The sequence below is a fragment of the Echiichthys vipera genome (genome assembly GCF_963691815.1).
Source record: "Echiichthys vipera genome assembly, chromosome: 5".
NCBI classification, from domain to species: Eukaryota; Metazoa; Chordata; class Actinopteri; order Perciformes; family Trachinidae; genus Echiichthys; species Echiichthys vipera.
The window spans coordinates 8,736,642-8,764,085 of NC_139830.1; the positions used below are offsets into that span (position 1 = coordinate 8,736,642).

Genomic DNA, 27,444 nt, shown 5'->3' on the forward strand with positions numbered 1-27,444 from the left:
TTCAGACGAAGGTCAGAGGCTTTAGGAGTAGGGATAGCGCCATCTACAGACATTTCAAATGTCCTAACCATGCTTTAATCTCCTTCTCCTATTATCATTTATTTCAAGCAGAGAGGCTCAGACTGAACTTACTGACTGTATTTCAAAAAGGTTACTGCACTCGAGTCAATTTTTTTTATAGGCTTCATGGATTGTTTCAAACTATTTTGGTACAGAATGTGCAGTAAAATCAGCAGATCTTTAATTAATTGTGAATTGGCTATTAAAGTGCAATTTTGTGATGTGGCATGATCTTAGTTCAACCCTGGCCAAACAACCATGTATAGGATGATTTCTTTCTTCTCACTTATAGAGAATTTTGTTCATTCAAATCCTACAAAATGCTGGTCAAAAGCAGATTCATTTCACATACCGTAGCTTGTCACCATAGGTTTAGGTGTCGGAATTCCAACGGCTAAAGCCCCACTCATGAAGCCAAAATTTGTCCCTCCGTGGAACATGTAGAGGTTGATGGACATGTCAAGTTTCAGAATCTCTGTTACCACAGATATCATGTCTGTCAAAAAAAGAAAAAAAAGGCATCTCATTTAATAGTCTAGTCTGAATCAGTGTGTAAATCAGAGAAACACAGCTAAAGATTAAAAGCCATGGGTAAAATAAATTAGAAATCAGCTTTAACAGGCCACTGTTTCAATAATCCTATTGCCCTCAATTCCACTTCAATTGAAACATGGACAGACTTCTGCCACACATCCTATTACAGGTTACTATAATTCATTACGGGGCAATGCTGCGCACACCCATAACAATTGCCTACCCCCTTGCACAAATTAGCTTCCTCTATTTCGCAGCGAACATAGCAGAGCAAGTAATTAAGTATTCAAATTGGACTTTAGTAGCCAAATTGGACTGACTTTAATGATTTGAATCAAGGGCATCAGCCTCAGTGAATACCAATTGAGCAGGGTGAGTGACAGAGCTGGACTCGGTTGGTTTCACGGTGGTGGCACTAGCTGTGACCAACTGCTGCGTGTGTTGCAGTCTGCAGATCACTGAACTGTCAAGGACATGAATCCCCTCTGAATATCTCAGCGTTCATCTCATAGCGGTGACACTTTCTGCAAAGCGCAGGTTCCCCCCCCTCTTTTCCCATCCTTACTGAGGAAAAAATAAATAAGGAAGGCTTTCACTTTCATTTTTTTTTTTTAGATGCGGATCGCTGCCGGGAATGACAGAGAGTCAAAATGAAACTTGAGGTTCTGCACTGTTTACTTGTTTCTCAAACAGTGTTTGTTTCTGAGGGCACTGGAGATGGTGATAGCAGTGTGTGCATTAGTCTTTAGAATTGTGAAAAAGGTGTTATAATGTATTGCATAACTGCACGTTACATTAAAAAGGTCAGTGTCCTCGCTGCAGCATGTGGGAGATACTATAGGGTACATACGGTTTGAGTTAGCCCCTTGCTCTTTTACATTAATATTGTACCAGGACTCTTCATACTTCTAAGGCCCATACCAACAGGAGGACAGAGTGATCCAACCTTAACTGCTTATGGTACATGTGTTCGTGACAAGTAGCTAAATAACTGATGGATAAATAGTTTGAATAAACAGTGAATTCATTTTGAAAATCCATTCATTTTTGATCATCTGTCAATAAAATGTAAATATTTGCTGGCAGCAGCTTCTCAAAGGGTAAGATTTGGGGCTTTTTTGTGTTTTATATCATTCCAAATTAAAAATGCTTAAATGATTGATTGCTGGTCAAAACAAGCTCTTTCATCCCTTGATGTCTTGAAAGAGGACTCTGGGGTAATGTGATGGTCTTTTTCACCGTTTTCTTTTATTATATTTAAGAGTAATCAATTGATCAAAATGTTTAATTGATAACAGAAATTACCACTACTTCCGCTATAATGAAATGTTCCTACAAAGTAGAAGAAGAATTACTTTATTTTTATCCCACACGGGGAAATTCAATTTTCACTCTTATTATCATACATGTTACACACACAGGCCCGAAATACACACATGCACAAACAGGACCTATACATGCAATTGAGGAGAGATGTTAGAGCGAGGGGGCTGCCAGTGACCAGCGCCCCGAGCAGTTGGGGGTTCGGTGCCTTGCTCAACAGCACCTCGGCAGTGCCCAGGAGATGAACTGGCACCTCTCCAGCCACCAGTCCACGCTCCATACATGGTCCACACAGGGACTTGAACCAGCGACCCTACGGTTCCCAGCCAAGTCACCTATGGACTGAGCTACTGCCGCCCCTAAGTAAGCTAAGTTACAGCTTTGTAAGATATATAAAAAGATATAGGTGTAAAGTACGATGTAAGTATGATAGAGTTTTGGACCGCTCGTAGCACTATGGAGCAATGTCGCTTCCCCTTTTGTTAGCATATGCACAAAGATGCAGTTACAGTACACAGTGCATTTACTCCAGCACTGTGCAGTACAATTTTGAGGTAGCTGTACTTGACTATTTCCGTGCTACTTTATACTTCCACTCCAATAACAGCTATAGTTACTACTTACTTTGCTAAATACAATGTTTCATACAAAACATGTGATCACCTTAGGAATTATGATGAATTTGTTCCCTGCAAAATGTCCTTATCAACTCTTAGTTTTTATTCTATAACTTAGACTGGAATTATATTCTAGCCCCTCATTTTCTTAAAATGTGTGATATGAATATTCCAGCATGTTTTCAATGCAGATAGATTTGTTTCAAGGTCGTTCTGAAATCAACAAATATATTTTCATTACACAGTATATGCCACTATGACATAGGCCTTCAGTACTCTTAATTTTAACTACTTTAAGTGCATTTTGCTAAATGTATTTTTTAGCCAAGTAAGTTTTTTACATTGTCGTTTTATTCCTTTTACTTAAGGATTTAAATCCACCACGAGTGCACATGGGTGACACGATACACAGAGTCCTGCCAATGGTTTCACACCATTCCACTAATCAACAGTTGGTGCAATGAGAAGCCAAGAAATGTAGCAATGTTCCAACAAGAGTAGGAAGAGGACTGATAGAGAGTAATAATAAATGTGAACAGTGTTCATTTCAAATTCTTCCAAAAATATGCTCTGCAAATGTTTTATGAGGAAGAAAGTGTTTTCCACACCTTTGATACAAACAACACATTTCAGTGAGAAACAGTTGATGTGAACAACTTTTGTCCTAGATATCTCATATATTGTGTCATGTCAAGTGTTCAGGTGCAGACAGTAAAATATTACAGCCCATATACAGCCTGTGGCCTATAGAACATTGTAGCATAAAAATAATAGGAAAGAATACAATTACATCAACTAAAAAACTCGTTTAATGCAGCCAGGGGCAAGACAATCCTAGAGTGTTTCGGTGTGTGTATGTGTGGCTACATCATATGTGGATAAAAAGGAAGTGTGAGGGCATGAGATGAATGTGATTCCTACATCTTACACCTCTAGCTGAGTTCAGTGCAGTCAGTGAGAATCAGCGGAGCACATCTTTGAACAATCCTGTACAAAGAAGTGTTTGAAAAATATGGCCTCTGAGCATCACATATATGGCCAGGAGACAATGTCAACTCGAGAGGAGATGGGAAACATACTCCGGTTTGTGATAATTGGCTAAAAGTATAGAAATCTCTGTCAAAGCCACAAAACGAGGAAGTAATGACCATATGCTAAGCTGTACATCCAAGCTGCACTGAGTGGGCTCTGTGCCCGTTTGTGTAGTGTTAGAGAGAATGTCTTACACTCAGTCTTGAGAATTTATCTTATGCAACCTCCAAAGCAGGGAGCTTGTCTGTGCCTCGTCTTTGCCTTGGCACAGAGACTGTTTTATTCTCAGCGAAAAAAGGTTTGTCTTTAGCCTTTCTTACCCTGAGGCTCTGAGACTCTTTCTTACCTTCAAGGCAGTTATACTTTCTGAGGTTCTGTATTGGCTCGCCAACACAAAACCTGTCTTACCCCCACCTCAAATAAGCCAGTATTATCGACCCTCTGTACAGAAAGAAACCGCTTCACCCTCAATAAAGAATCACTCAGCAGAAATACCGCGTGAACTCCTGGGATCCTATAGCTCTTTCTAAAGAAAACCTGTCTACCCATCTTAAGACTGTCTTACCCTCAGCTGCGTACACGTGATGAAGGTCCCCCCAAAGATCGAACCAGCCAGACCAGTACTCCATCACCATCTTAGGCTTATGAGGCTAGTGGGGGGAAAAATAAACAAAAGAATGACCTTTCAGTTGCTTTCTGTAACTGCCTTAAACCTTTAATACATTTTCTTAAAGATTAAAGATACTTTTTCAGGTTTCTCTAACTTAATGACCCCAACGCTGCACTGGAATTTACAGTGTATTTATTGGAAAGAGCTACACTTGCTAATGATGTGTCAGTTGGATGATAAGTTTGATGGTCAATTAGATCAGAAAGCTACAAATGGCTGACTCCAAAAACATAAATAATAATGAGCAATGAAAACCCAACACACAAACGAGACTCACTTGTATTCCCTCCAGATACTTGATGTCATTCAGGTTCTGGAAATTGATGGTTTCTAGCACTTCACACACAAAAAGTTAGAACAATATGTTCAAACTAACAAAGATGCAGAACGCCACTTCAAAATAATCCCAAATATGCAAAGAATGAGCTTTATGGAATAATTAAACATCCTGAACTCATAACAGACACAAAGAAAATGACAATGCAAATTGCACATATGGACCTGCTGCTATCTATCGTTTTGCACTATTATGCCACCATCTGCACTTTATTATTTTTATTATTACTATTGTATTGTTTTGTTGTTACTATAGCAGTTAGATAATTTATGTTGTGTCACTTACCATTGTGTCTTGCCACTTTACTAATTGTGTCTTGTCTTTCTCTTGTCTAGTCTACTCATGGGATAGTGAGAAATGAAATTTCGATTCCTTGTATGTCTTGTTCATGTCATGTTCAAGAATTGACAATAAAGCTGACTTTGAATTTGACTTATTGTTTGAGTTGCACTTATACCCACATGCTTCTATTCTTGTCTTTAAAGAAGTATAATCCGTTTGGCATAGCATCTAAAATGTCCTTATAAAGTAAAATGCTCTTCAAATCACAAAGTTAATAGGCATTACAAATGAGGGTTAAGAAATATACATTTTTAAAAATACCCAGAGGAGGGTTTATTACAATATGATGATGACAATGCAAAAAAACTTTTCATCAAGAGCAACCTTACAATGGCTTTAAAACAATGTTTCCTTATGTGTGTACATTAAACCAGCATATCTGTCAAATAAAATACTTTAAACTGCTGCATGTTTATGCCAGTGTACTTGCAAAAAGAACAAGTTTCTGGTATAACACAGAATCCTTTGTGTGTGATTCTGAACTGCAGCTGCCTGACACAAGGCCACTCAGGCTCAGAAGTCGGAAATGTGTGTGTGTGTGTGTGTGTGTGTGTGTGTGTGTGTGTGTGTGTGTGTGTGTGTGTGTGTGTGTGTGTGTGTGTGTGTGTGTGTGTGTGTGTGTGTGTGTGTGTGTGTGTGTGCGCGTGCGTGCGTGTGTGTCTTGTTTGTCTGCCAGCTCATCTGACAATACCTCCTTTCACTCCTCCACGCTTTAGTCCTCCCTTGTTGTCAGAGGTCAGCAGCAGCTCTTTGATGCCCCTTGACAGTAATGCCTGGAAAAGACGGATTATGGAGACACCTAAACAAAGGTTCTGGAGGTTCTGAAATATATATTATTATTTTTTTCAAAATGAGTGAGTAAATGCAGGGAGAACAAAGTATATTTGTAAACAAGCGCACTCATCTATGAGCTAACAATCGTTGTTCAACTAATACAACAGTGTTTCTTACCGCCTCGATGAAAGGCATGTACTCTTCATCTTTAGCATAGGAGCCATATTCATTCTCCACTTGAACTGCGATAATTGGGCCACCCTTGGAGTACTGTGGATTCATTACATGAAAATAGGAGACATATTAGGTCCTGGAGCCAGTTCTTGACCATCCTGGTGCTCAATACAGCTGAATTTTGAAAACACTGTGAAATAGAAATCAGAGCTTGTTCAATGACGTATGTCGCTGATAGAAAAAGGAATATGTCTGGGAGGACACAAGTTGAACTATTCAAGTGTGTAGGTTGCATCGCAGGGCTGACTGTGGTAAACAGCATTCAGGAGGTGGTATAATGCATGCAGGGATAAAATAAGATTATGAATACAAGGATTTATGAAAATAATTTAACATCGTTCTTATTTAAAAATGTCTATTGTGCTGAAATGGAAAGTACCTGATGTGAAACAACTTTCTTAATGAGTTGATTAAAGAAGGAGTTGACTGCATCAGTGAATCCTGGGTAGGTTGTTCTTAGTTTCATGTTTGGATCCCGAAGTAGCCAACTGAAAAGAAATCACAACAAAACCTTGAAAAATGTCCAAAAAGCAACATACCACACGAGTTCTTCAGAGTGTTTTGCTGTGAACTCTCTTTAGGTTTTTCAGCTATCAAAAATAATCACGCCAACCTAAGCATGACTATCATAAAGTGCAGGGCAGAGAAAGTCATGCTTCACTGCGTGGCCTTAGAAACACTCTCTTTTGATTATTATCAAATAAATATTACCTTAAGCTCACATTCCCCGCAGGCAAAACTACACCAAAAATACCCACTTCCAGCATTTTCCCCTCCAACAGTCACACCATTATCTGTTCAAATCTATTTTTATTACAGAACTAACTGACTCCATCCTTTTAGAAAGCTATGCCTGTCAGATGCAATTATTGTTCTCTCTAACACCTCACTAAAAGTTTAGTAAATCATCAGGGACTTTCATCGGAGTAACATTAGTGGTTACTTAAATGTCTTACACTGCATTACCCTGTTGTCCTTCTATCATCTACAGTATGTACATGTACAAGCCTCTAAGGAAAACCAATCTCACAAGACAAATTCTTGTTGTAGCAGCACGTCTGGTGAAACTGGCCAAATAGATGACAGCGAGAGCACACTTGAAATACATCACGTGACTTCATCATTTCAACAAGTTTAATGGATTTTGCCTGAAGCCAAAATACCACTAACAAACACATTAACTGACTGAAAAATTCATTACCAGGCCAATTTAAAGGATTCAATTAGCACCGGCCTGGCTATTCTAAAATTATCTTACACAATGTTATTATCGCTGTAAGGCATATACAATATATCTACAAAAGATAACACTTGATTTTGATTTTTACCTGGGAAGTCCTCCTAAATCCCACTCAGCGCAGATGTACGGTCCTGGACGCAGAATCACCCAGAGGCCCAAGCTGGCCGCAAGGTCGAGGTAGGCTCTAAGAGAAGGATGCAACATGAGCAAATGGTGCTGTTTATGAGCTCTATTATTATCAATACAGTCCATTTAGTATGTTTACTACAGCAGCAACGTGACGATAGATTATTCTCAATTAAACAGATGTTAAATTGCAAATTATATGTCATTCATTCTAAAATATTCCCCTCAATTATGTTTTTTTATATTTTCACATCATATTTCTTCTGTTTCGAGGTGACATCTGCTTCCAGCAGTAGATTTTACATCAAGCAGCACATTTGATGGATCAACGCCATCTTAGCAATAAATCAAGAAGCACTGATACTGACTGAGTACACAGCTAATTTATCAAAATACATTTCTTAAGGCTAAATGTTCCACCATCTCAGCAGTATCAAATTACCCAAGACTGCGGAAGCTAAGTTCTTCTGCAATGCAACAGTGCCATCTGCAGGAGTCTCAGAAGCCTTCCCTTCATCATTCTTTACAAGCGTTTCACTAAACCTCTCCTGAAGTACCCCTTGTCCTGCATGTTTCTCATACATCCCTGCTTCAACACAGCTGATTTAAATGATCAGCTCATTAGCAAGTAGCTTCAGGAGTGCATAACGAATTGATCGGCAGATTGAAAACATGCAGGGCAAGGGGGGAGGTTTGAGAAACTGTGCCTTACTCTAAATCGAGCTGATCCTCAAAGTTGAACACCCCTCGCTCAGGCTCATGCAGGTTCCACGGCACATACCTGAAAGCAGAAATAAAACTGATTTGGTGTGTGTGGTTTAGTGTTTTGATGGTAATGGATTATAAGACTACATTTGATTCTTATATATAATATCTTCTCCAGTTAAACAACTATCTGAAACAATTTATTCTGGTGCTTTGAGGTACAATGTATTCAACCAGCCGTGAAGTTGCAGTGGGAGCGTACGTCGTGAGAGTATTGAGGCCACAGGCCTTCATCTTCAGCAGCCGGTCCTCCCAGTAGGCTCTGGGGACACGGAAGTAATGGATGGAGCCCCCCAGGATGCGGAAAGGCTCGCCCTCCAGAGTGAACTGAGATGAGTTGGCTCTCAGACCCTCCACACGCCTCATTATTCCTACTTCAAGGTGATTCCTACAGGGGGGGGAATACAGTTTACCGCTGGAAAATAACTTGTTGAACTAGTGCGACTAGACCGAAGGCCGTGAAGACATGTCAGACATATTTTTATTGTTCTGTTTTTTTCGTCAGTTTTGTATTATTCTTCATTTTAATATGTGTGAATTGCAAGTTTTTTGAACGTTTATATTCATAGTTAATTTAGAAAATAACTAAAAATGTTTACATTTCACAATTGTTTTGTTGGTGTCAGATTGTTTATAACCTAATGGTAAATGTGAATTTGTGCCCAGAGCACCGACAGACTCTCTGCTCGCCTCTGGTGACAGGTACGTGCAGTCACCTTCGCTGTCCACAGGCCAGCAGGTGAGAGTTCACAGACAACTTGAATAACTGATAGACAGTAAGAATAACCAGGCAAATACACCCAAGTATGGGGCGATAACGTTAGTCACAGAGAAGAAGCATGACCACAACATTTACATTTACATGTGTATTTTCGGGTGGCGCGGTATTCATCCAGAGATTCATGACTCTTGAAAAATTGACGACTGGTCAAGATAGGACTTCCTCCATGCTTCCATTAGCTGTTTAAGTGTTAGCCTTACCTTGTAAACTGGTAAGCAATTATCAAGCCGACAGCAACACACAGCAGGAAGATATATCTTTGCTTTAGGGACAGACGAAGCCCAACCATGTCTAAGCTTTGCGTTGGCACAAAAAAAACCAACCCGACGTTACCAACAGTTGCACCCTGAACGCGTCTTGTGTCTCCAGTTTCGCAGCAAGAACTTGAGCTTCTCCATACTCACATAAATAATTCTATTTCCTAAAGTTACTCCGGAGGGATTGATTTAACAATTCAAAAAACTAAGCATGCTCTACAGCTCTACTTTAGCGTAACCCATGGGTGTAACCAGAAGGGCAGAAGAAGCTAGGTGTATCGGTGCAAAAGTATACACAAACTGACCGTAGGCTAGTGTGCGCATGTAGGGACCGTCTCAAAATTACCCTGCTGAAGAAACGCAGAAAATGCACGCCCCTTGCTTTTTACTGTTTTTTTTTTTTCTTACTTTCTTTTTTTGTTTAAGTAAAAAAATACATTAGTTGCTTCCAACAAACTAACACGTCCCCCTAACATCCTTCTTAGGAATTTAAGAATGTGAACATTTTATTATAAGCCAAAGTATTATAAGTTGAAAGGGGATATCGTTATTACATCCATATTTTTAATACCATTAGGCTATTCTCCAGCTCCTTTTTAGTGACTGTCTTTGTCTTGCATCATTTTGGGCAAATTAAAATAATTCAACATGCCCAGCTTCAGCCATCACAGTTCCCAGGATGCTACTAATGAGGACCAAATTAAATTAAATTAAAATTTTCTCCAAGTTCTCCGGCTTTCCCCACAGTCCAAAGACGTGCACGTGTTAGGTTAATTGATGCCTCTAAATTGCCCGTAGGTGTGAATATATGTGAGTATGAATGGTTGTCTGTCTCTGTTTGTCTCTATGTGCCCTGCGATAGACTGGCGTCCTGTCCAGGGTCTACCCCGCCTCACGCCAAATGTCAGCTGGGATCCGCCCAATTTGGAGGTGATTTCCTCCTCCCCGTATGTATGAGCGTGAATGGGTAAATGTGCTACCGGGCACAGGGCCGCCACTCAAACAGGCGAGTGCTGCAGTACGGCGCTTGGTCGCTAAGCCCATGGTGGCATACGACATAGCGCCTGTCCTGGGGACCTGATTATAACTCGTGAAATTGTTGGACAGCTCTCAATTAACAACATTGATAGTTTATTTATGCAATAGCTTATATGAAACCCAAAGTCTTTTTGGTCTGTAATTTGTTGTGGTGGTCCTTGATGGCTTTGTCTTTTTTTTATATAATCAATAATCATACAGTTTTGATGTGCATAGAACACAGATAACATCACACACACACACACACACACACACACACACACAAACACACAGTTCATACCCATGCATGCTACTACACACAAGCTTGTGTTTCCAGTCGCAAATCGTATAACATATAGGACCACTATAGGGCATCAGTACATTTCTATGCAAACTATATCATGAGGCCACCATTACTGTGTACAATGTATTGCCTCCCTCTCTAACTGACAGGGAGAGAGACAGAGCACTATTATACTTTTTTTGTTCTGAAACAACAATAGTTTCCCTTATCCACAGTGTTTGAGGCCTCCCAGCACCATCCTCCCTTCAAATGCTCCCTGGCAAGCTCAGCCTCAAGGTACAGTACAGCAATGTTTCTGATGTAACTGTGATTTTCTGTTGCTCTACATTTGAGACTTTCATGTTAAACCTTGGTAAGTTTATGCTTTTTATTGTGCTCATATACTGTAGAAATTCAACGTATTTGGTGCCATCTGTCATGATCTGTCATACTGTATACAACATCTGACAGATCATAGAGCATCATTTTAAGTAGCCTGCTGTTAAGGTACTGACATTCTATTATACAACACATGTATGACCTGCTTCAGAACATTGTATTTTATCAACTGTTTTTTCCCCACCAGACATCATCCTGAAGTGAGAAAATGAGCCGTGTGGAGGGTCTGGGTGCCAGCTTACCTCAGTTCACTCTGGCGGGAGAGCCTTTCCGCATCCTGGGGGGCTCCATCCATTACTTCCGTGTCCCCAGAGCCTACTGGGAGGACCGGCTGCTGAAGATGAAGGCCTGTGGCCTCAATACTCTAACAACGTAGGCTGATACTGCAACTTGACTGCCTCATATCACAGGATTGTCACTGTGCTGTTAATAGAGAAGGTCAAACACAAATCTGATTACAAATGAGTTTGCAGGAAATGGCGTTTAAATGAAAAAGAAACAATCAAAATAGCAGGATTTTTATTGCCCACTTGAATGCCCTATGGTCTATGAGCTACAGGGAATGGTTTTCTTGCTTGCTTTTCAGATATGTGCCATGGAATCTGCATGAGCCTGAGAGAGGAACATTCAACTTTGAGGGCCAGCTGGATCTCAAGTAAGGCTTTTACGTTCTTTTTCATCCTCTTTGTAGATTGGTAAATATTCCCAAAAGACATGCATGGTTATTTTTTAAATTAAGCTGAAGGTGTCTCTGCCTTTTTCAGGGCCTATATAGGTCTAGCAGCAGAGATGGATCTGTGGGTAATCCTGCGTCCTGGACCTTACATCTGTGCTGAATGGGATTTGGGCGGGTTGCCAAGGTAACACCATCTGCCCATTGCTTTAAAATATTACCATATATAAGCAGTATGCCAAGTTGTTCTTATGTGTCTTTTAGCTGGTTGTTACAAGATAAAGGCATGCAGTTGAGGACAACTTATCCTGGATTTGTAAATGCTGTCAACCTCTACTTTGACAGACTTGTCTCAGTTATCAAACCTCTGATGGTAAGTCAAACTCAAATTTTTTGTTATGATATTTCCTCAAATTGGAGATTCCAGTGAGACAAACCTTTGTTTTTTCCTTGTTTGTTTGCTCAGTTTGAAGAGGGAGGCCCAATCATTGCAGTTCAAGTTGAGAATGAGTATGGATCATATGCTAAAGATGAAAAATACATGCCATTTATACAGAACGTGAGTTTACTAAGCTATTGCAATGTTTTGTTTTGACTGATATTTTTTAATAATACATTATAATGTAATAAATTGAGCATATTTCCCTGCAGTGTCTCCAGTCCAGAGGGATCAAGGAGCTCCTGTTGACATCAGACAACTGGGAGGGCCTGAAATATGGAGGGATGGAGGGAGGTAATGCAGATAATTAACCCTTGAGCAAAAGGGCGGTGGGCAAAACTGCATTTAACATATAGCCTACTCTCTCCCTACTATATTATGAACATTACTGTTCACAATGTTCATTCACTCTGTCCTTCATTTGATCTAAATTTTGCTCATTTCAGTTCTAAAAACAATAAACCTTCAGAGACTGTCGTTCGGGGCTATCCAGCACTTAGCGGACATGCAGGTAGGTAATTGTAATCGGCAGTTCGTTTGAACTTAAATAATGTCAATCTCATTTATGAGGTTTATTCAGCTGTTGATATTAAGTGTTCGAAACGGTTCCACGGGCAAAAGAGCCAAACTTTCAAATATGGAAGAATTAAATTAAGTAAGCTACAATAAAGATAACTGTATTGTACAAGGAAATATTCAAACTCTGCCAATCTGCAAATCCCCATATCCACTACAACTAACTCTAAGACTTCGTTATTGGTTTCTACATTTGCATATACTATAATATTATGTGAGACTCTTGGCTTATGGCTCTTAAATTAGTGTGGACAAGGAGTAATAATTGGACATTAAGGTGTGTAGTAATAGAGGATTGGGTTCTGTTTTGTGTAGCCCCAGAAACCTCTAATGGTGATGGAGTATTGGTCTGGATGGTTTGACGTGTGGGGAGAACATCATCACGTGTTCCATGCTGAGGGTATGGAAACACTTTTCAACTATCATTTTTTTTCCAGCCAACATTTTTGCTGCTTTTCTGCTTTTTCTCTTAACTCTGCATTCCAGTAATTCTATTACACACTTACAAGCTTTGCAATAGACATTATCTGTTGTCAGGCATTCAGATTGTTACTGTTTAGCTGTTGAGTTTAAGTATTGATCAAGGAAACTTCAACCATTAGAAGCCAATTACTGCCTTACTTAACAACTTAATCATTGCTACATATTGCTTTTTAGCTCACCTTGTGTATTATGTCATCATTTCCTATGGTTTACAGATATGCTAGCTGTTGTGTCAGAGATCCTGAAGAGAGGTGTCTCCATTAATCTGTACATGTTCCATGGGGGAACCACCTTTGGCTTCATGAATGGAGCGATGGACTTTGGCACCTACAAACCTCAGGTTTCCAGTTATGGTAGGTGGGAATTACCTTAAATCTCAAAGACCAAAGAACAAGGAAGTTTATCTTATGAAATACCCTTAACAATTGCATTGCTTCTTACTATTTTTGTAAATGTTTTTATAACAGATTACGACGCTCCACTCTCGGAGGCTGGAGATTGCACCCCAAAATATCAACTCCTGAGGAATTTATTCAGCCATTACCACTGTAATGTCATTTTAAACACCCATATCCAATGATTGAATTACACATTGTATGCAAAACTATGCACCTTATCATTAGTTTGATGACTGCATTACCCAGAATAATTACACAGAGTCTGCCATACAGTGCCTACAGAAAGTCATGATACCCTTTTGAAATATTCACCTTTTTTTATTTTACAGCCTGAAATGATGAAACATTAAAACAATTTTGTTCAAAACACACCATCCCTACAGTGAAGCACGGTGGTGGCAGCATTATGTTGTGGGCTTGTTTTTCTTCAGTAGGGACTGGGCAAATTGGTCAGGACTGAAAGGAAAATAGATGCTGCCAAGTACACCCAAATTCTTTAGGAAAACACAATTGGTAGTGCTAGACACTTTAAAATGGGCAGGTGGTTCACCAGCCAGCATGACAACGACCCAAAATACACCTCCATAAAAACAACCCAGTGGCTAAAGGACAGGAAGGTGAATGTCCTAGAGTGGCCTAGTCAGAGCCCTGACGTGAATCCTACAGAACATCTGTGGATGGACTTGAAGAGTGCAGTCCATCGCCACTCGCCACAGAATTTGACTGAACTTGGAACAGTTCTGCAAAGAAGAATGGGAAAATATTCCCCAATCTTGGTGAACAAAGCTGATAGAGATATATTCAAACAGTCTGATTGATGTAATTAAAGTAGTTCTAGTTTTTCTTTTTTCGATTCATTTTCGGAAACTTTGAAAAAAATTTAAAAAAAAAAATTCACTGGAATTTTATAAGGCAAAATGTGTAAATCCCGCTGGAAAAATATATTTCTTTTAATGTATTTTCATTTCAAGCTATAAAACAAATTAAAAAAGGTATTACTGTAAGATAGATTTTTTTATTTACTATTTTAAAAGGGTATCATGACTTTCTATAGGCACTGTACAACATTAATGCAATGTTTTTGCCAATTTGGGTTCCAGCTGAGCCTCTTCCTGAAGTGCCCTCTCCTCAGAAGAGGAGAGCATACGATCCTGTTGACATCCAGCAGCACCTGTCACTGTGGGACAGCCTGCACTTCACCGACAAGGTAAGCCATAGGCGGCGAGCACCTGTCTGCTGTGACAGTTGATATATATTAAATGGAAAAGGTTTTATCTATACAGTATGATATATAAAAGAGTCCTGCTGGGATGAGAGTAAATGTAAGATGTGGTGAGGTTCAGACAGGCACAACATCTGATATTGGCCTCCGTACACACCTTGGTGTCTCCAATATTCTTCTCATGCACAAGATGGATGCAGCTCCAGTTTGGTCATGCTTCAAGGTTTTAACACACTTGCCTTTTCTATTTTTAGAAGTCTCTGTCATATGCTGTCTTGTGGGATATGTTTTTCCAAGTGTGTTGCAGTGTCATGAATGCATAAAGAAGGAAAGAACCTTCACGAGTCTTCAGAGATCTGATGTTTACTGCCAGATTCTTAACTTCAGGATGTTTGACTATCTACCCAGCCATACAGGTCAGAGAGTCCAGTGAACATGGAGAATCTCCCTGTCAACAATAACAATGGTCAGGCATATGGTTACACACTGTATGAAACCATTATCACCAGTGGAGGAACCCTCAACTCCGGGAACAACATCAGAGATAGGGCAATGGTGAGAATGTACAGACGGACCCACTGACAGACACACATACAGCACATGCATAATATAGTTTCAAAAATGTTGCTGAGATTATAGAATGTGGCTATAATCCTATCATTGTGACTTTTTCATGTTCTCTAGGTTTTTGTGGATAGACAGTGTGTTGGTAGTTTGGACTACAAGACTCATGATTTGACACTCCCTGATGGACAGGTAATGACCGTATTATGAGGCCGTTCTATAAAGCCCTTGTCCTTAGCTTCTGAAACATTCATTCATTCATCTTCAACCGCTTGTCCCTGTCGGGGTCGCGGGGGGGCTGGAGCCGACCCCAGCTGACATCGGGCGTGAGGCGGGGTACACCCTGGACAGGACGCCAGTCTATCGCAGGGCACATAGAGACGAACAGAGACAGACAACCATTCACACCTACGGGCAATTTTAGAGTCATCAATTAAACTAACACACATTTTTTAATTATACTCAGACTTCAGGTTAATCACTAGAGTTAATCACCAAAGTACAGGGCCAGATATGTCTTCATCATTTCAGGCATATGTTTCAGACATGATTTTGTCAACTTTGTCTTTGGAGTGAAGGCATATAAAAAAAAACACTCATACCTGCTGCACAGCAACTGCTCCCAAGTACAAATGAGTAATTTAGTCCACTGGCAAGCAGAAATAATACAAATATATTAAAATGACGGTGTGTTTCCTTTGGTTTAGGATAGCAGGACAGTACATACCCAGTGCATGCAACATTATTTCCAGATTTCTTTTGAAAAAATCATGTCTCATTGCATCTAAGGGAGAGATGACCTTGAGCTTGCTTGTGGAGAACTGTGGAAGAGTGAATTATGGGAAAACTCTGGATGAACAGTGCAAAGGTATTCTGCCTTCAAACGTGTGCTTTGCCAGACATTGGTTTATTGCTTACATCTGAATGTATGACTATCCATTGGGCATTGCTATTATATACTGTATTCTAGACCTGAAATGTTCATATTAGAGCAGATTTCCATACCGGAATCAAACAACTCTTAGCAATCATTTAAACATTGTTCAAGCCAAAGGAAGTGTCAGAAAAGTACTTACTGCCAATGTGTACAGTTACGGACTCCGCGCAACCTCATTGTTTTATAGGTATTGTCGGAGACATTCTGTTGAACAACAGACCTCTGAGAGGATTCACCATCTTCTGTTTAGATATGAAACCAGGCTTTATGAGAAGGTTGGTTAAATGAATTTCCGTTTTCCTTCTGTGAAAGTGGCTAGACTACTTGACTCTTTGACAGGCACATTAATACACATTTTGTACTGTAAATTAAAGGGCTAATACACCCTAAAATACTCAATAATATTTCTTATAAACAGGTATTGCTAGTGCACCTTGCATGTCTAAGTCCATTGGTGTTTAGTGGTGTGGGTTTAGATTGATTTTAACATGATTACATTGAGTGTTTCATATGAATGTTTGATATTGTTTCAGATTAACGAGTTCAGGTCAGTGGAAGTCTGATCTAAAGTCGCCGTCCCTTCCAGGATTTTTCCAGGCCAGGCTGTATGTGGACGGTCCTCCCAGAGACACCTTCATCAGGCTCCCTGTGAGTTATCATTTTTGTTAAACTGTATCTGTTATAGCTAGGAAATTTATGATACTGATCTGCTTTTTTTTTATATCTCAAAATGATCTACATGCTTAGTAAAATCATATAAAGTAGGGTATTAATCAGCATTTACTGCTCTACACCAGTGCTTTAATTTTAATTACAGTTCTATAACAAACAGTCTACATTGTCCTTATGCTTACATGTGCATCCATCCACAGGGTTGGGGTAAGGGAGCCGTTTTTGTCAATGGGCAGAACCTTGGACGTCATTGGTTCATTGGTCCACAGCATTTCCTTTATCTCCCAGGACCTTGGCTCAGAAGTGGAGAGAATCAGGTATACCCATTTACAGTATATTAATTATATATATATATATATATATATATATATATATGTGTGTGTGTGTGTGTGTGTGTGTGTGTGTGTGTGTGTGTGTGTGTGTGTGTGTGTGTGTGTGTTAAATGAACCTCTTTTTTCTCAAGATGATTTGTGGCAGATTGTGTATTTTCTCTTCTCTTTCAGATTATTGTTTTCGAGGAGCAAAAAGCACATGACAAAATACTGTTCGCTGAAAATCCTGATCATGGAAAGACAATTGATGTTTACAAACTCCCCTTTTGCACACTGCTGTGAAACTCATGTACAGCAACAACACACACACGCAATTGTATGCACACACATATGGGGAGTGATAATGACAGTTATTGTCATATGATTTAAATATAGTAATTTACTAACCATAAAATTACCTTGTCTCCAAACGATTAATTAAATGTTACATATTACCAATGCTGATGCCGTTACCCTAAATTCAACAATGCAACAACATCATCTGATTTGTCTTGTTTTCTTATTTCACTATAAACCACAGGTATGAACTTTGCTCTGGTTAGAAATAACCATGCTTGAGCCTTTGACAGCGTGACACGCCCTCTCAAGCTTCTCGTTGGTCCACTGGCTTATCCTTCACAACAGCGACGCTCTTTTATTCATGAAAGTCACTTATGCACATTTTCACCAGAAGCAAAGCCCAGCAACCGTAAAAGAAGGAACAATTTCCTTCACAATAAAGGGTAAACGTTCATTATAGTCGTCTACACGGACTCAATTTTTCAGGCTAATGACATCGAAATATCTGTCTATATCCCTACTGTCTTTCTATGTTTTAATTTCTACATTTAGAAATGCATTTTTGACATCGTGTATAACTCTTAACTCTGGAACATGTGAGAAAAGTAATGTTTATATTGATTCTTTTCATTGAATAAATTAAAACTCAGATATGTAGTTAAAAATAAATATTGACACAATGATCATTTTTATTTAATAGACTACTGAGCTCATCCTGTACCCTGCACTGTTCAATATGCCTGTACTATGGGCACTTCTGCTTTTTGCACTATTTGGACTTATTTAATCATATTTATTCACTCCATATCACTTTTTTAGAAACAAACAAAACAAGAATAACTGCACTGCATCATGTGAATATGTACACATGTCTATTTCTATTTCTTCCCTTTTTAAATTTAACTTTATTGCTTATTTTCGCTATTTTTTATCTATTTTTGCTATTTTTTATCTTATTTTGTCTTATTCTGTTGCTGCTGTGACAAAATAATTTCCCTGTCTGCGGGACATAAAAGGTTTTCTGATTCTGATACTGATTTTCCTATGTGAATATATGAATATAGAAAAAAATCAGTTTCCCCGTGCGGGATAAATAAGGTAATTCTTCTTCTTCTTCTTGTATGGTAGTGAAAACATACTCGTTCCTGTGCGCTTATTTTGAAAAAAGGTACCGGAAGTTTCACATGTATTTCCTAGGTAGCTTGATTTGTAAATGTATCCGCTAGTGTTCCTGTGTCGTTACAGGAAGAGCAGTCCGTCATTTCAACTTACAGAAGAGACGAATGCATGCACCATAACAGCCTTTTTGTAAATAACGTAACATTATTTAATTTCACAGAGAAAGTATTGGTAAAGTTACGACTTTCGGAATGGGAATATAGTGGTTGTAAGAGCGGCTTCACAGTTCCTGTAGCCTAGCCGAGCTGAGCTGCTGAACTGGACCATTGAAGAGTAGGTTTGCATATCAAGTTAAATGATACAAGTTTAGCTTGGTTGAGTTTTTATGAATAAAGGTTTGCTGTCGCATCCTGACATGGAGTCATTTGGAGCCATTGGCCCCGTTCTCGGATTTTCTGCGGGCATCATTGCGGTGGGTGGGCTTGTGTTTACAGCCTACAAACTTGGCTTACTCTACCAGCTATTTCACAAGGTACGTTGTTACATTCCACCATGGTAACGCTAATAATAAACTTCCTCTCTGCACATGCGTTTTTATCTTTAAGCAGCATTGCACAGATCAGTCATAGCAAATACACCTGCATGATCTGGCTTTGGAAAATCAACCGTAGGCTGTCACAGGTGAAAGGTAAGATGGCCTCTGTACACGTAAACTTTGACCAGCCTTGTGGCTTTCTGGCACAAAGGCTATCACAACACCCCTGTTGTTAGTGGGATTGCACAAAGGCCAGAGATACGTCCCATCTGCAAGCCAGAACAATATGTGGTTGTGAAATATGAAAGACCTATGGTGTAAAGAGATAGTATGACAGGTGACCTTTAGGGGGCATCAACTCCCACTGACAGCTGTTTATCTCTGACATAGCTGTTAGTAGTTTCCTCTGTTAAATCAGTGAAGTAACAGGAATTATCTGAATATTATATGACTTATCTTTTATCCTGTCTCATTTCAGACTGAGACAAAGAGCCCACGACATGGTGGCGAGAGCGTGGCAGAGGTGCTGCGTGCCCACGGAGTCAAGTACCTTTTCACCCTTGTCGGTGGGCACATCTCCCCTATCCTGGTGGCTTGCGAGAAGGTGGGCATCCGCATTGTGGACACCAGACATGAGGCCACAGCCGTCTTCGCTGCTGATGCTGTGGCGAGACTCTCAGGTGACTGGTGATTTGAGCTCATATCCTGTTACTGGCAGTTATGCAGAATAAAGGAATTGGGTGTGGTGTTGTCTTGCTAAGGTGTGTCTTGGCATAGGGTTGTCCCACTGCAGGCGTTATGTCTTGTCAAACACAGGTGTAACCTGCAGCATCATCGATAATGGCTGGATAACATTTCAGTGTGCCAGTATTTTGGCCATTTTGGTATTGCAAACAATCTAGTATAGTAATATGTTTACATAGAACTGTATCTGTATCTACCTTGATTGTCTCCCCACCAGGCACTGTTGGAGTGGCAGCAGTGACTGCTGGCCCAGGCCTCACTAACACAGTGACAGCAGTGAAGAATGCTCAGATGGCTGAATCTCCATTGCTGCTCATGGGAGGAGCTGCTGGTACTCTACTTCAGGTAGTATGGTCCTTAACTTATTATACTTCATATAAACTAGTCTCAACCTCTGTGTCTAACCATTCCATAAACTGTGTTTGTGGGACAGGGCAGAGGGGCGCTGCAAGATATCGACCAGATGTCTCTCTTCAAGCCGCTGTGTAAGTTCTGTGCCTCCATCAGGACAATCAGGGAGATCGTTCCTACAGTCAGGAAAGCCCTGGCCATCGCCCAGTCAGGCACTCCTGGTCCTGTGTTCATAGAGTTCCCCATCGACACGCTGTATCCATACCATGTTGTATCCAAAGAGTTTGGAGTTAAGAACCCTCCCAAAGGCCTGATGGGTAAAATTGTCTCATGGTATGTTATCTGTATGTATGTTTACACTTAAAATGATTATTTAATTTATGTAAAATAAAGAATAGCAGTCCAACTGACTCCAGAGAAATATAAAATTACAGTTGCATGAAAGTAAAATTTGAAAACTAAAACCATCAACTTTATTAGAGAAATGTTACGCGGATTGTTACATTGTACGATGAAATTAATAGCTTTTGAGATGTCCTGAAAGCCCACAAGTCTGGAACATGTACCTTGTAAATTTACCATCTTTGGCTCAAGTCTGTCCTGCATCGTTTATAAAACTTGGAACTTTTCTTTCTCCCCATGATTCATGTCACTCTCAGTTGTCAAATAGAGGCATACATGCAATAATACATTGCAAACATTACATTTCTTCTAAGGTACCTCAATAACCACCTTATGAACCTCTTTGCTGGAGCCTGGGAGACCAGAGATGTGTCTCCACTTCCTGTTGACATCCCACAAGCCACAGGTGATCAGGTAAGACAGGTCTTAGTATTAGAGTTTTGATGTCATTTTAACATTTTCTGATGATATAAAAACCTTGAACCAAATACATTACACTCATTCTCTTTCAGTGTATACAGTAAGATAACTAAACAATAGTTTTAAATGTTGTGTACTTGCTGTTTTTTTTTTTCTTCTTTCAATACAAATAAGGTACAAAAGTGCATAGAGCTAGTAAGTCGAGCCAAGAAACCTGTTATTCTGCTGGGTAGCCAAGCAACACTGCCCCCAACGCCAGCCGATGACATCAGGTAAAGGCTCGACTTTTCTATCCTGTGTCTGACTGGTACAGTTTACTATTTAATTGGTCACTGTTGATACTAGAAAATGCTCTCACTATTCTATGGCTTTCATTAGTTTTCCTGTCAAAAGCATCAAAGTGTTAGTTTATGTCATTTTACTTAGCAATGCTCATCTTTGCAAAAATGTTTTCCTTCTTTATAGGAAGGCATTGGAGGATCTGGGTATCCCCTGCTTCCTTGGGGGCATGTCCCGGGGCATGCTGGGTAAAGACAGTCCCATCCACATCAGACAAAACAGACGAGACGCTCTGAAGGAGGCTGATTTGGTGCTTTTAGCAGGTCAGGCATACTGTGCTTTAGGGTACTTCTCCCCCCCGCCCTCTCCCCCCCGCGGGCCAGGCCCGTTTGTACTTACACTACCTGGGCCTCGGCTGAATGCTTCTTGCCTGCCTATACGTCATCACGCCGTAACACGTCACACGCATTGATTGACGTCATCGCGATGCGTCGCTTTGTTTACAAATCTTTCAATAGACCTCTGAGTTTTTGTGCGTCTTGCCAGACTTTTTTTGAATATTTTCATCCGACCTAATCTGCAGTAAACACTCCACCTCCGCATCAAACAAACGTGAACCTTTCGCCGCCATCGTTTTAAATGTCCGCGCATGGTCTGTCCTTCTTTTTTCCATGTCCGAACAGGCGCACATAAAATTACGTCAGAACCGCCGTAGGCCTCGTGCTTGTGCTTGTACACATGCGCCACGGACCCAGACTGTCCGGGCCGGCAAGCGTGCCGCAGGTAGGCGCGGTACGGTTGCACTCACACTGGTCAAACTAACTAGACTTTAGCCGTGAAACGTGCTTGGGCACGGTACGGATAGACAGTGTGAGTGCGCCCTTACAGTTTAAGTCCTACACAGTGGCTACACTTTTTGACAGTGGATTATTTAAAGGAGCTGTCCCCAACTTTCAGAGCATTATTATAGCAGCAAACACATATTTGCTATGTAAATATTTGTCTTGAGTCATTTTCCCTGTGTGTGTAGTTACGTTTTGTTTTGATAGCCAGTCCAGCCACAAGTACATGTTAGGGCGTGATGCTGTGAAAAAAGGTATTTCAGTATTTCGAGTACAGCTCCTATTAAACATACAACAAACCGATCTTGCAGGGGGATCACACTAACTGTGATGCCAGTTGCTTTATGTTTGTTGAACTTTATTAGTAGCCGGTACTCAGAACTCATAGAGAAATGTTGAACATTGTGTGGCGTGTTTGCAGGCACTGTGTGTGACTTCCGACTGAGCTATGGCAGAGTTCTCAACAGACGCAGTAAGATCATCGCTGTCAACAGAGATAGCTCACAGCTGCTGAAAAACTCAGATATGTTTTGGAAACCAACTATAGCAATTCAGGGTATGTTCACAAGCCGCTGTCATAATGTATGTTCAGAATTGAAGAAAATATGTGTCATTTTAGATCTCTGGAGATTAGTGAAGAATATGATATTTTTAGAAAATGTTTGAAACCTGTTTTCTACGCTGAACACATCATTTGAGATGATCAAAATACAGTATGTATGATGTGTATTTGTTACAGAAATGTGAAGTTAAACGTTAACATTTTAAAATTGATTTGTACTCTACTCTGTTATAACTAATACATCAGTTAAATGGATAGAGTGTGACATGTAAATATTGCTTTATTTTTAGGTGATGCTGGTTCATTCTTAGTACAGCTTTCTAAAGGCCTCAAAGGCCATCGCTGTCCAGAGGAATGGCCTCAGAGCCTCAAAGCAGCAGATATGACCAAAGAAAATGCAAACAGGTAAGTAGAGAGGATGCTCCCTGGTTCCTGTTATGTGAGTGCATCAACATGTATTTTTAAAACCATTTGCCAAATCTCTGTTCTGTATGATTTAAAAAAAGGTACTGATTGGATCTTAAATAACGACAAAACAAACACAATTGCACTGATTATTGTAACTTAAAAATCACATCTACATCTACCACATGAACTAGAGTATTTTTTTTTATTTCAGGGCTAAAGCTGATGAGAAGACCGATCACCACTTGAATCCCTTGAAAGTCCTCCACTGTGTGGATGAGCTGATGGCAGAAGACAGCATCATTGTTGCAGATGGGGGTGATTTTGTTGGAAGTGCTGCCTACATAATGAGACCCAGAGGACCCATGCGCTGGCTCGATCCAGGTTAGAACAAGTAAACAAAACAACAATTAGTTTAGAAGAGTTGTGATTAAAACAATGGGTGTTTGGTAATATAAATGTGAGAGGAAAGGGCTTGTAATTTCAACAATAGGAAAATTAATTATTATATTTTTGATGGATTTGTCGCTTTGTGCACAGAAGAAAAAGTGGGAAAATAATCACACAAATTATTCTGAGGTTAATCATGCTTTCTTTGCAATCATGGTGGCATAATGTTACTGTTTCTTTTCCTGACAGGAGCCTTTGGTACCCTGGGAGTTGGAGGAGGATTTGCCTTGGGGGCAAAACTGTGTCGGCCTGAATCTGAGGTATAATACGAATTCAAGCATTTCTGAAAGTGCTTTGTCAGATCATCTATTGATCAATGTTCACCATTTATAAATGAAATGCTACATTTGTGTGCTTTTTAGGTGTGGATAGTGTATGGTGATGGCTCCTTAGGATACAGTGTTGCAGAGTTTGACACGTTCACTAGACACAAGGTAAAATCACTACCATTATATAAGTAAGCAACTCTATTATACATAATAAATCAACAATACAAAACTAGAATATGAAGGATGTCTCAGTATTGGTATCAACATACCAATAAGAATAATATTGGTGTAAGTTTTCCTGCCTTAACAGTTGAAACAGGAGAGCAAGTCCGATGTCAATCAAGTACAGTCGGCAATTACACTTTTTCCTCTTTGTTTTCTTGTGCTAATCCACATGTTGCACTTCTTTTCCTCCAGACACCAGTTATAGCTGTGGTGGGAAATGACGCATGTTGGAGTCAGATATCCAGAGAGCAGGTTCCTATACTCGGCAGCAACGTGGCGTGTGGCCTGGCATTTACAGGTACATTTTCTGCTTAAGATTTTGTGTGACTTGTAAAAATCTATACAGGTTATTTCCCACACTGTCAACAAATACATTATATGTGTGTGATGACTTGGCAGCTACTGTACTTACTGACAAATTATATTTTATTCTCTTTGTTTTTTTGCAGATTATCATACAGTGACGGATGGTTATGGTGGTAAGGGCTATCTTATAGGGCGTGAGGACGAAGACAGGTTAAGCGACATCATCAGACAGGCTAAGAGGGAGACTCAGGATGGCAAGGCTATACTACTCAATGTTCTTATAGGGAAGACCAACTTTAGAGAGGGCTCTATCTCTGTATAGTGCATCTCTGATTTCTTAAAACCTCGTCTTTTACCTCTGGCTCCTCATAGACTTTACGACCAGGCTCTTTAAAGAGTTCCAGAGAATAGGAAGATACTGCTGGATGTCGTGTAAAGCCCAGCCCTGACCAGATCTATGCTAATCCTTTGTGCCCTTAAAACCATATTTCACTCTAGTGAAAGGAAATGACTTTACAGTATGCTGAGGTAAGAGTTCATGAACCATCCGTTGCTGTATCACTTACTTCTTTCATCAGACTCATCACACATCACTCTAGTATGACTAGTAAGAGTCATGACTCTGATATTTCCATATCAAAGGGTGACTGTTAATAAATCTGCAGTCTCTGTTATTTACTATTGAGCTCTACTTAGGTGAAATACCACAGCCCCAGATCTCCAAGCCTAGAAACTAAATCCTTTGTTGTGTGTTAACTTTCAGGTCCATGCTATGAATTATTGCTGTATTGTAAGAAGGGAAAGATTAGAAAGTAAGAAAATCTTGCTTTGTTAAGGGATTTTACCTCTTCAGGAGCTCCGGGTTTGAATTTTGACCTTTTAAACAGCTGATTATAACTTTCCTGCTAATAAACCAGTGACTGAAAATCAATTGTGAGACAGATATCACATGCGACCAGTATGCCTTTTCTCCTGTTATCAAGTGAACACAGAGCCTTTCTTATGAGGACACAAGAAACTTTACGGCTGTAATATTCCTCATTGATTGATGATTTGGGATAAAAATTTGTTAAATGAAAAAATATTTTTGTGAATGTTGAAGATTGACAAATGGTATGCCTTTTTAATGCTTGATTGTGTCTTCAAATACATTAATACGTGTAGATTGAAATGTGTCTGCTGATTCAGTTATGTACTTGGATGATATTTAATACTAACTTGTATGCACTGTTGATGTGGGCTATGATTTCAAAATTGCCCATACACAATATGTATTGCACTATAATTATTTACTCACCAGGTGAATACGTGTGGATCATCTCACTCATATACTGTATACTATATATACATATATATATACTGTATATATAATTATACGCATATATGTATATACTGTATATATGTATGCAGATTTATTATATATAAATATATATATATACACACACACAAACATATATACACATATAGCTTAATTTGGTACTTTGAGGATGGTACGTTGAACTTTTGATCATACAATGTTGAGTTGGATTCCTTCTGAAATAAATTGAAAAAAGAAAGTGAATAAGTAATGGTCTTTTGAATGTTCTAAGCACACAGACTGACTGATTTTACAGATTACCATCTAGTTATTAAAAAAAAATTGTGACAACTCAGTGGCAGCAACCATATCATTTCTTCTATATCCCTCATTCTACAGTTATAGTATTCATTCTTCACTGTTTATTACCCAAAAGTTATTTTTTTTGGTTTAAAAATGTTGCTTGTCTGCAGAAAATTGACAAATGCATTTGTTGAACCCTGCTATTTAGTTTAAAATATGTTTTTCACATGACTGAGCAATAGGAATTAGACCACACCACTCAGATTATGTGCAAAATAAGCATCACAGCTCTATTTCATATTGATAACATCGCAACTTGAACTGCACATCTGGAAAGAGGTGTGACGTATTTTATATATCATGAAGTTTGGACTCTATTGATGTCAAGTTGCAAATCTTGTTTGTGTTTTTAGGGATTGTGACTTTTCCCCCTTAATAAAAATAGACCTACTTCAAAACTGCAGTTTTAATTTTAAACAGGAGATGGCAGGCTAGTTGCAGCTTTCCTGAGGCAGTTATACTGACATGCTATAGGCTGCTGGGTGTATCAATCATATCAATAAGTGCCAGCATAATTACATGTTTCTAGTGATTGTCTCTTCAGAAATCAATGTTAGTATTAAAACATGGCTTAAATAATAACTTTCCTTATATGCTTGCTGTTGGACTGGTGGGACATTGAGTTAGTAAAAACAAGGGAACACCAGCTGTTTAACAAAAACTTGCTAACATCACCTTGTCTGTCACCATTAACAGGAACAACGACCTCACTATTCAAAACAATCACTTAATTAAATTGGGAGCAATATATTTAATTTTGATAACACTCATTGCAACTTGAACTGCACATCTGAAAAGAGGTGTGACGTATTTTATATATCATGAAGTTTGGACTCTATTGATGTCAAGTTGCAAATCTTGTTTGTGTTTTTAGGGATTGTGACTTTTCCCCCTTAATAAAAATAGACCTACTTCAAAAATGCAATTTTCATTTTAAACAGGAAATGGCAGGCTAGTTGCAGCTTTCCTGAGGTAGTTATACTGACATGTTATAGGCTGCTGGGCGTATCAATCATATCAATAGGTGCCAGCATAATTACATGTTTTTAGTGATTCGGAATCAAAACATGGTATTCTCAATTATAAAAAAAACCCTTGCTTTTAAACACATAAGTGTAATTGAGCATGTACGAAACTTTGTTAAAGTTCTGACTATTAATGTATCTGTTACATATACTAATTGTCCAATAATGAGGCCTTGGACACATTTCTGAATTTTGCACTTGCATGTAGCCCTCTGTATTTTGGCTTATTTGAAGGTAACACACTTTCTTGATTCTAGCTCTTCTGGTTTGTACCTTAATTGTTGAATGCACTTTTTGAAGTTGGATTAAAGCGTCAGCTAAATGAAATGAAATGTAATGTAATATTTCATTCCACAGATTTCTTAATGGTGATACTGTATATTAGAGAGTGGTATGTGAATATCTCCAAAGGGCTGTAATTTACTTGTAATTTAAGTAAGCAACAGTTTACCCTGTAAACAACAGGTAGGTCATTGTAGTACAG

General features: G+C 39.3%; 2 protein-coding genes across 10 annotated transcripts in view; one reads left to right on the plus strand and one right to left on the minus strand.

Annotated features, from left to right (window-relative positions):
• Positions 1-17,388, minus strand: part of LOC310947220 (beta-galactosidase-1-like protein 2) — a 29,803-nt gene extending 12,415 nt beyond the window's left edge. For 3 of the 9 annotated variants that reach the window (XM_083913965.1, XM_083913961.1, XM_083913963.1), the window contains exons 1-10: positions 9,036-9,325; positions 8,257-8,442; positions 8,002-8,070; positions 7,252-7,347; positions 6,303-6,411; positions 5,867-5,959; positions 5,607-5,688; positions 4,514-4,572; positions 4,132-4,216; positions 413-556 (exon numbers count right to left, since the gene is read on the minus strand). In XM_083913965.1, coding sequence (XP_083770091.1) covers positions 413-556; positions 4,132-4,216; positions 4,514-4,572; positions 5,607-5,688; positions 5,867-5,959; positions 6,303-6,411; positions 7,252-7,347; positions 8,002-8,070; positions 8,257-8,442; positions 9,036-9,124 — 1,012 coding nt within the window. In that variant the 5' untranslated portion in view covers positions 9,125-9,325. Of the gene's footprint in view, positions 1-412; positions 557-4,131; positions 4,217-4,513; positions 4,573-5,606; positions 5,689-5,866; positions 5,960-6,302; positions 6,412-7,251; positions 7,348-8,001; positions 8,071-8,256; positions 8,443-8,910; positions 9,373-11,033; positions 11,121-16,937 lie in introns of those variants that run through there. The other 6 variants (XM_083913964.1, XM_083913962.1, XM_083913966.1 and 3 more) reach the window with 6 other exon arrangements.
• A 37-nt stretch (positions 17,389-17,425) lies between these two features.
• ilvbl (ilvB (bacterial acetolactate synthase)-like) lies at positions 17,426-25,777 on the plus strand. Its single transcript, XM_083913960.1, has 14 exons — positions 17,426-19,017; positions 19,499-19,700; positions 19,982-20,109; positions 20,198-20,448; positions 20,832-20,931; positions 21,112-21,209; positions 21,403-21,539; positions 22,480-22,614; positions 22,911-23,025; positions 23,240-23,409; positions 23,665-23,735; positions 23,838-23,909; positions 24,162-24,267; positions 24,419-25,777. The coding sequence occupies exons 1-14, from the start codon at positions 18,871-18,873 to the stop codon at positions 24,595-24,597; spliced, it is 1,911 nt and encodes a 636-aa protein (XP_083770086.1). The 5' UTR covers positions 17,426-18,870; the 3' UTR covers positions 24,598-25,777.
• The last annotated feature ends 1,667 nt before the right edge of the window (positions 25,778-27,444 follow it).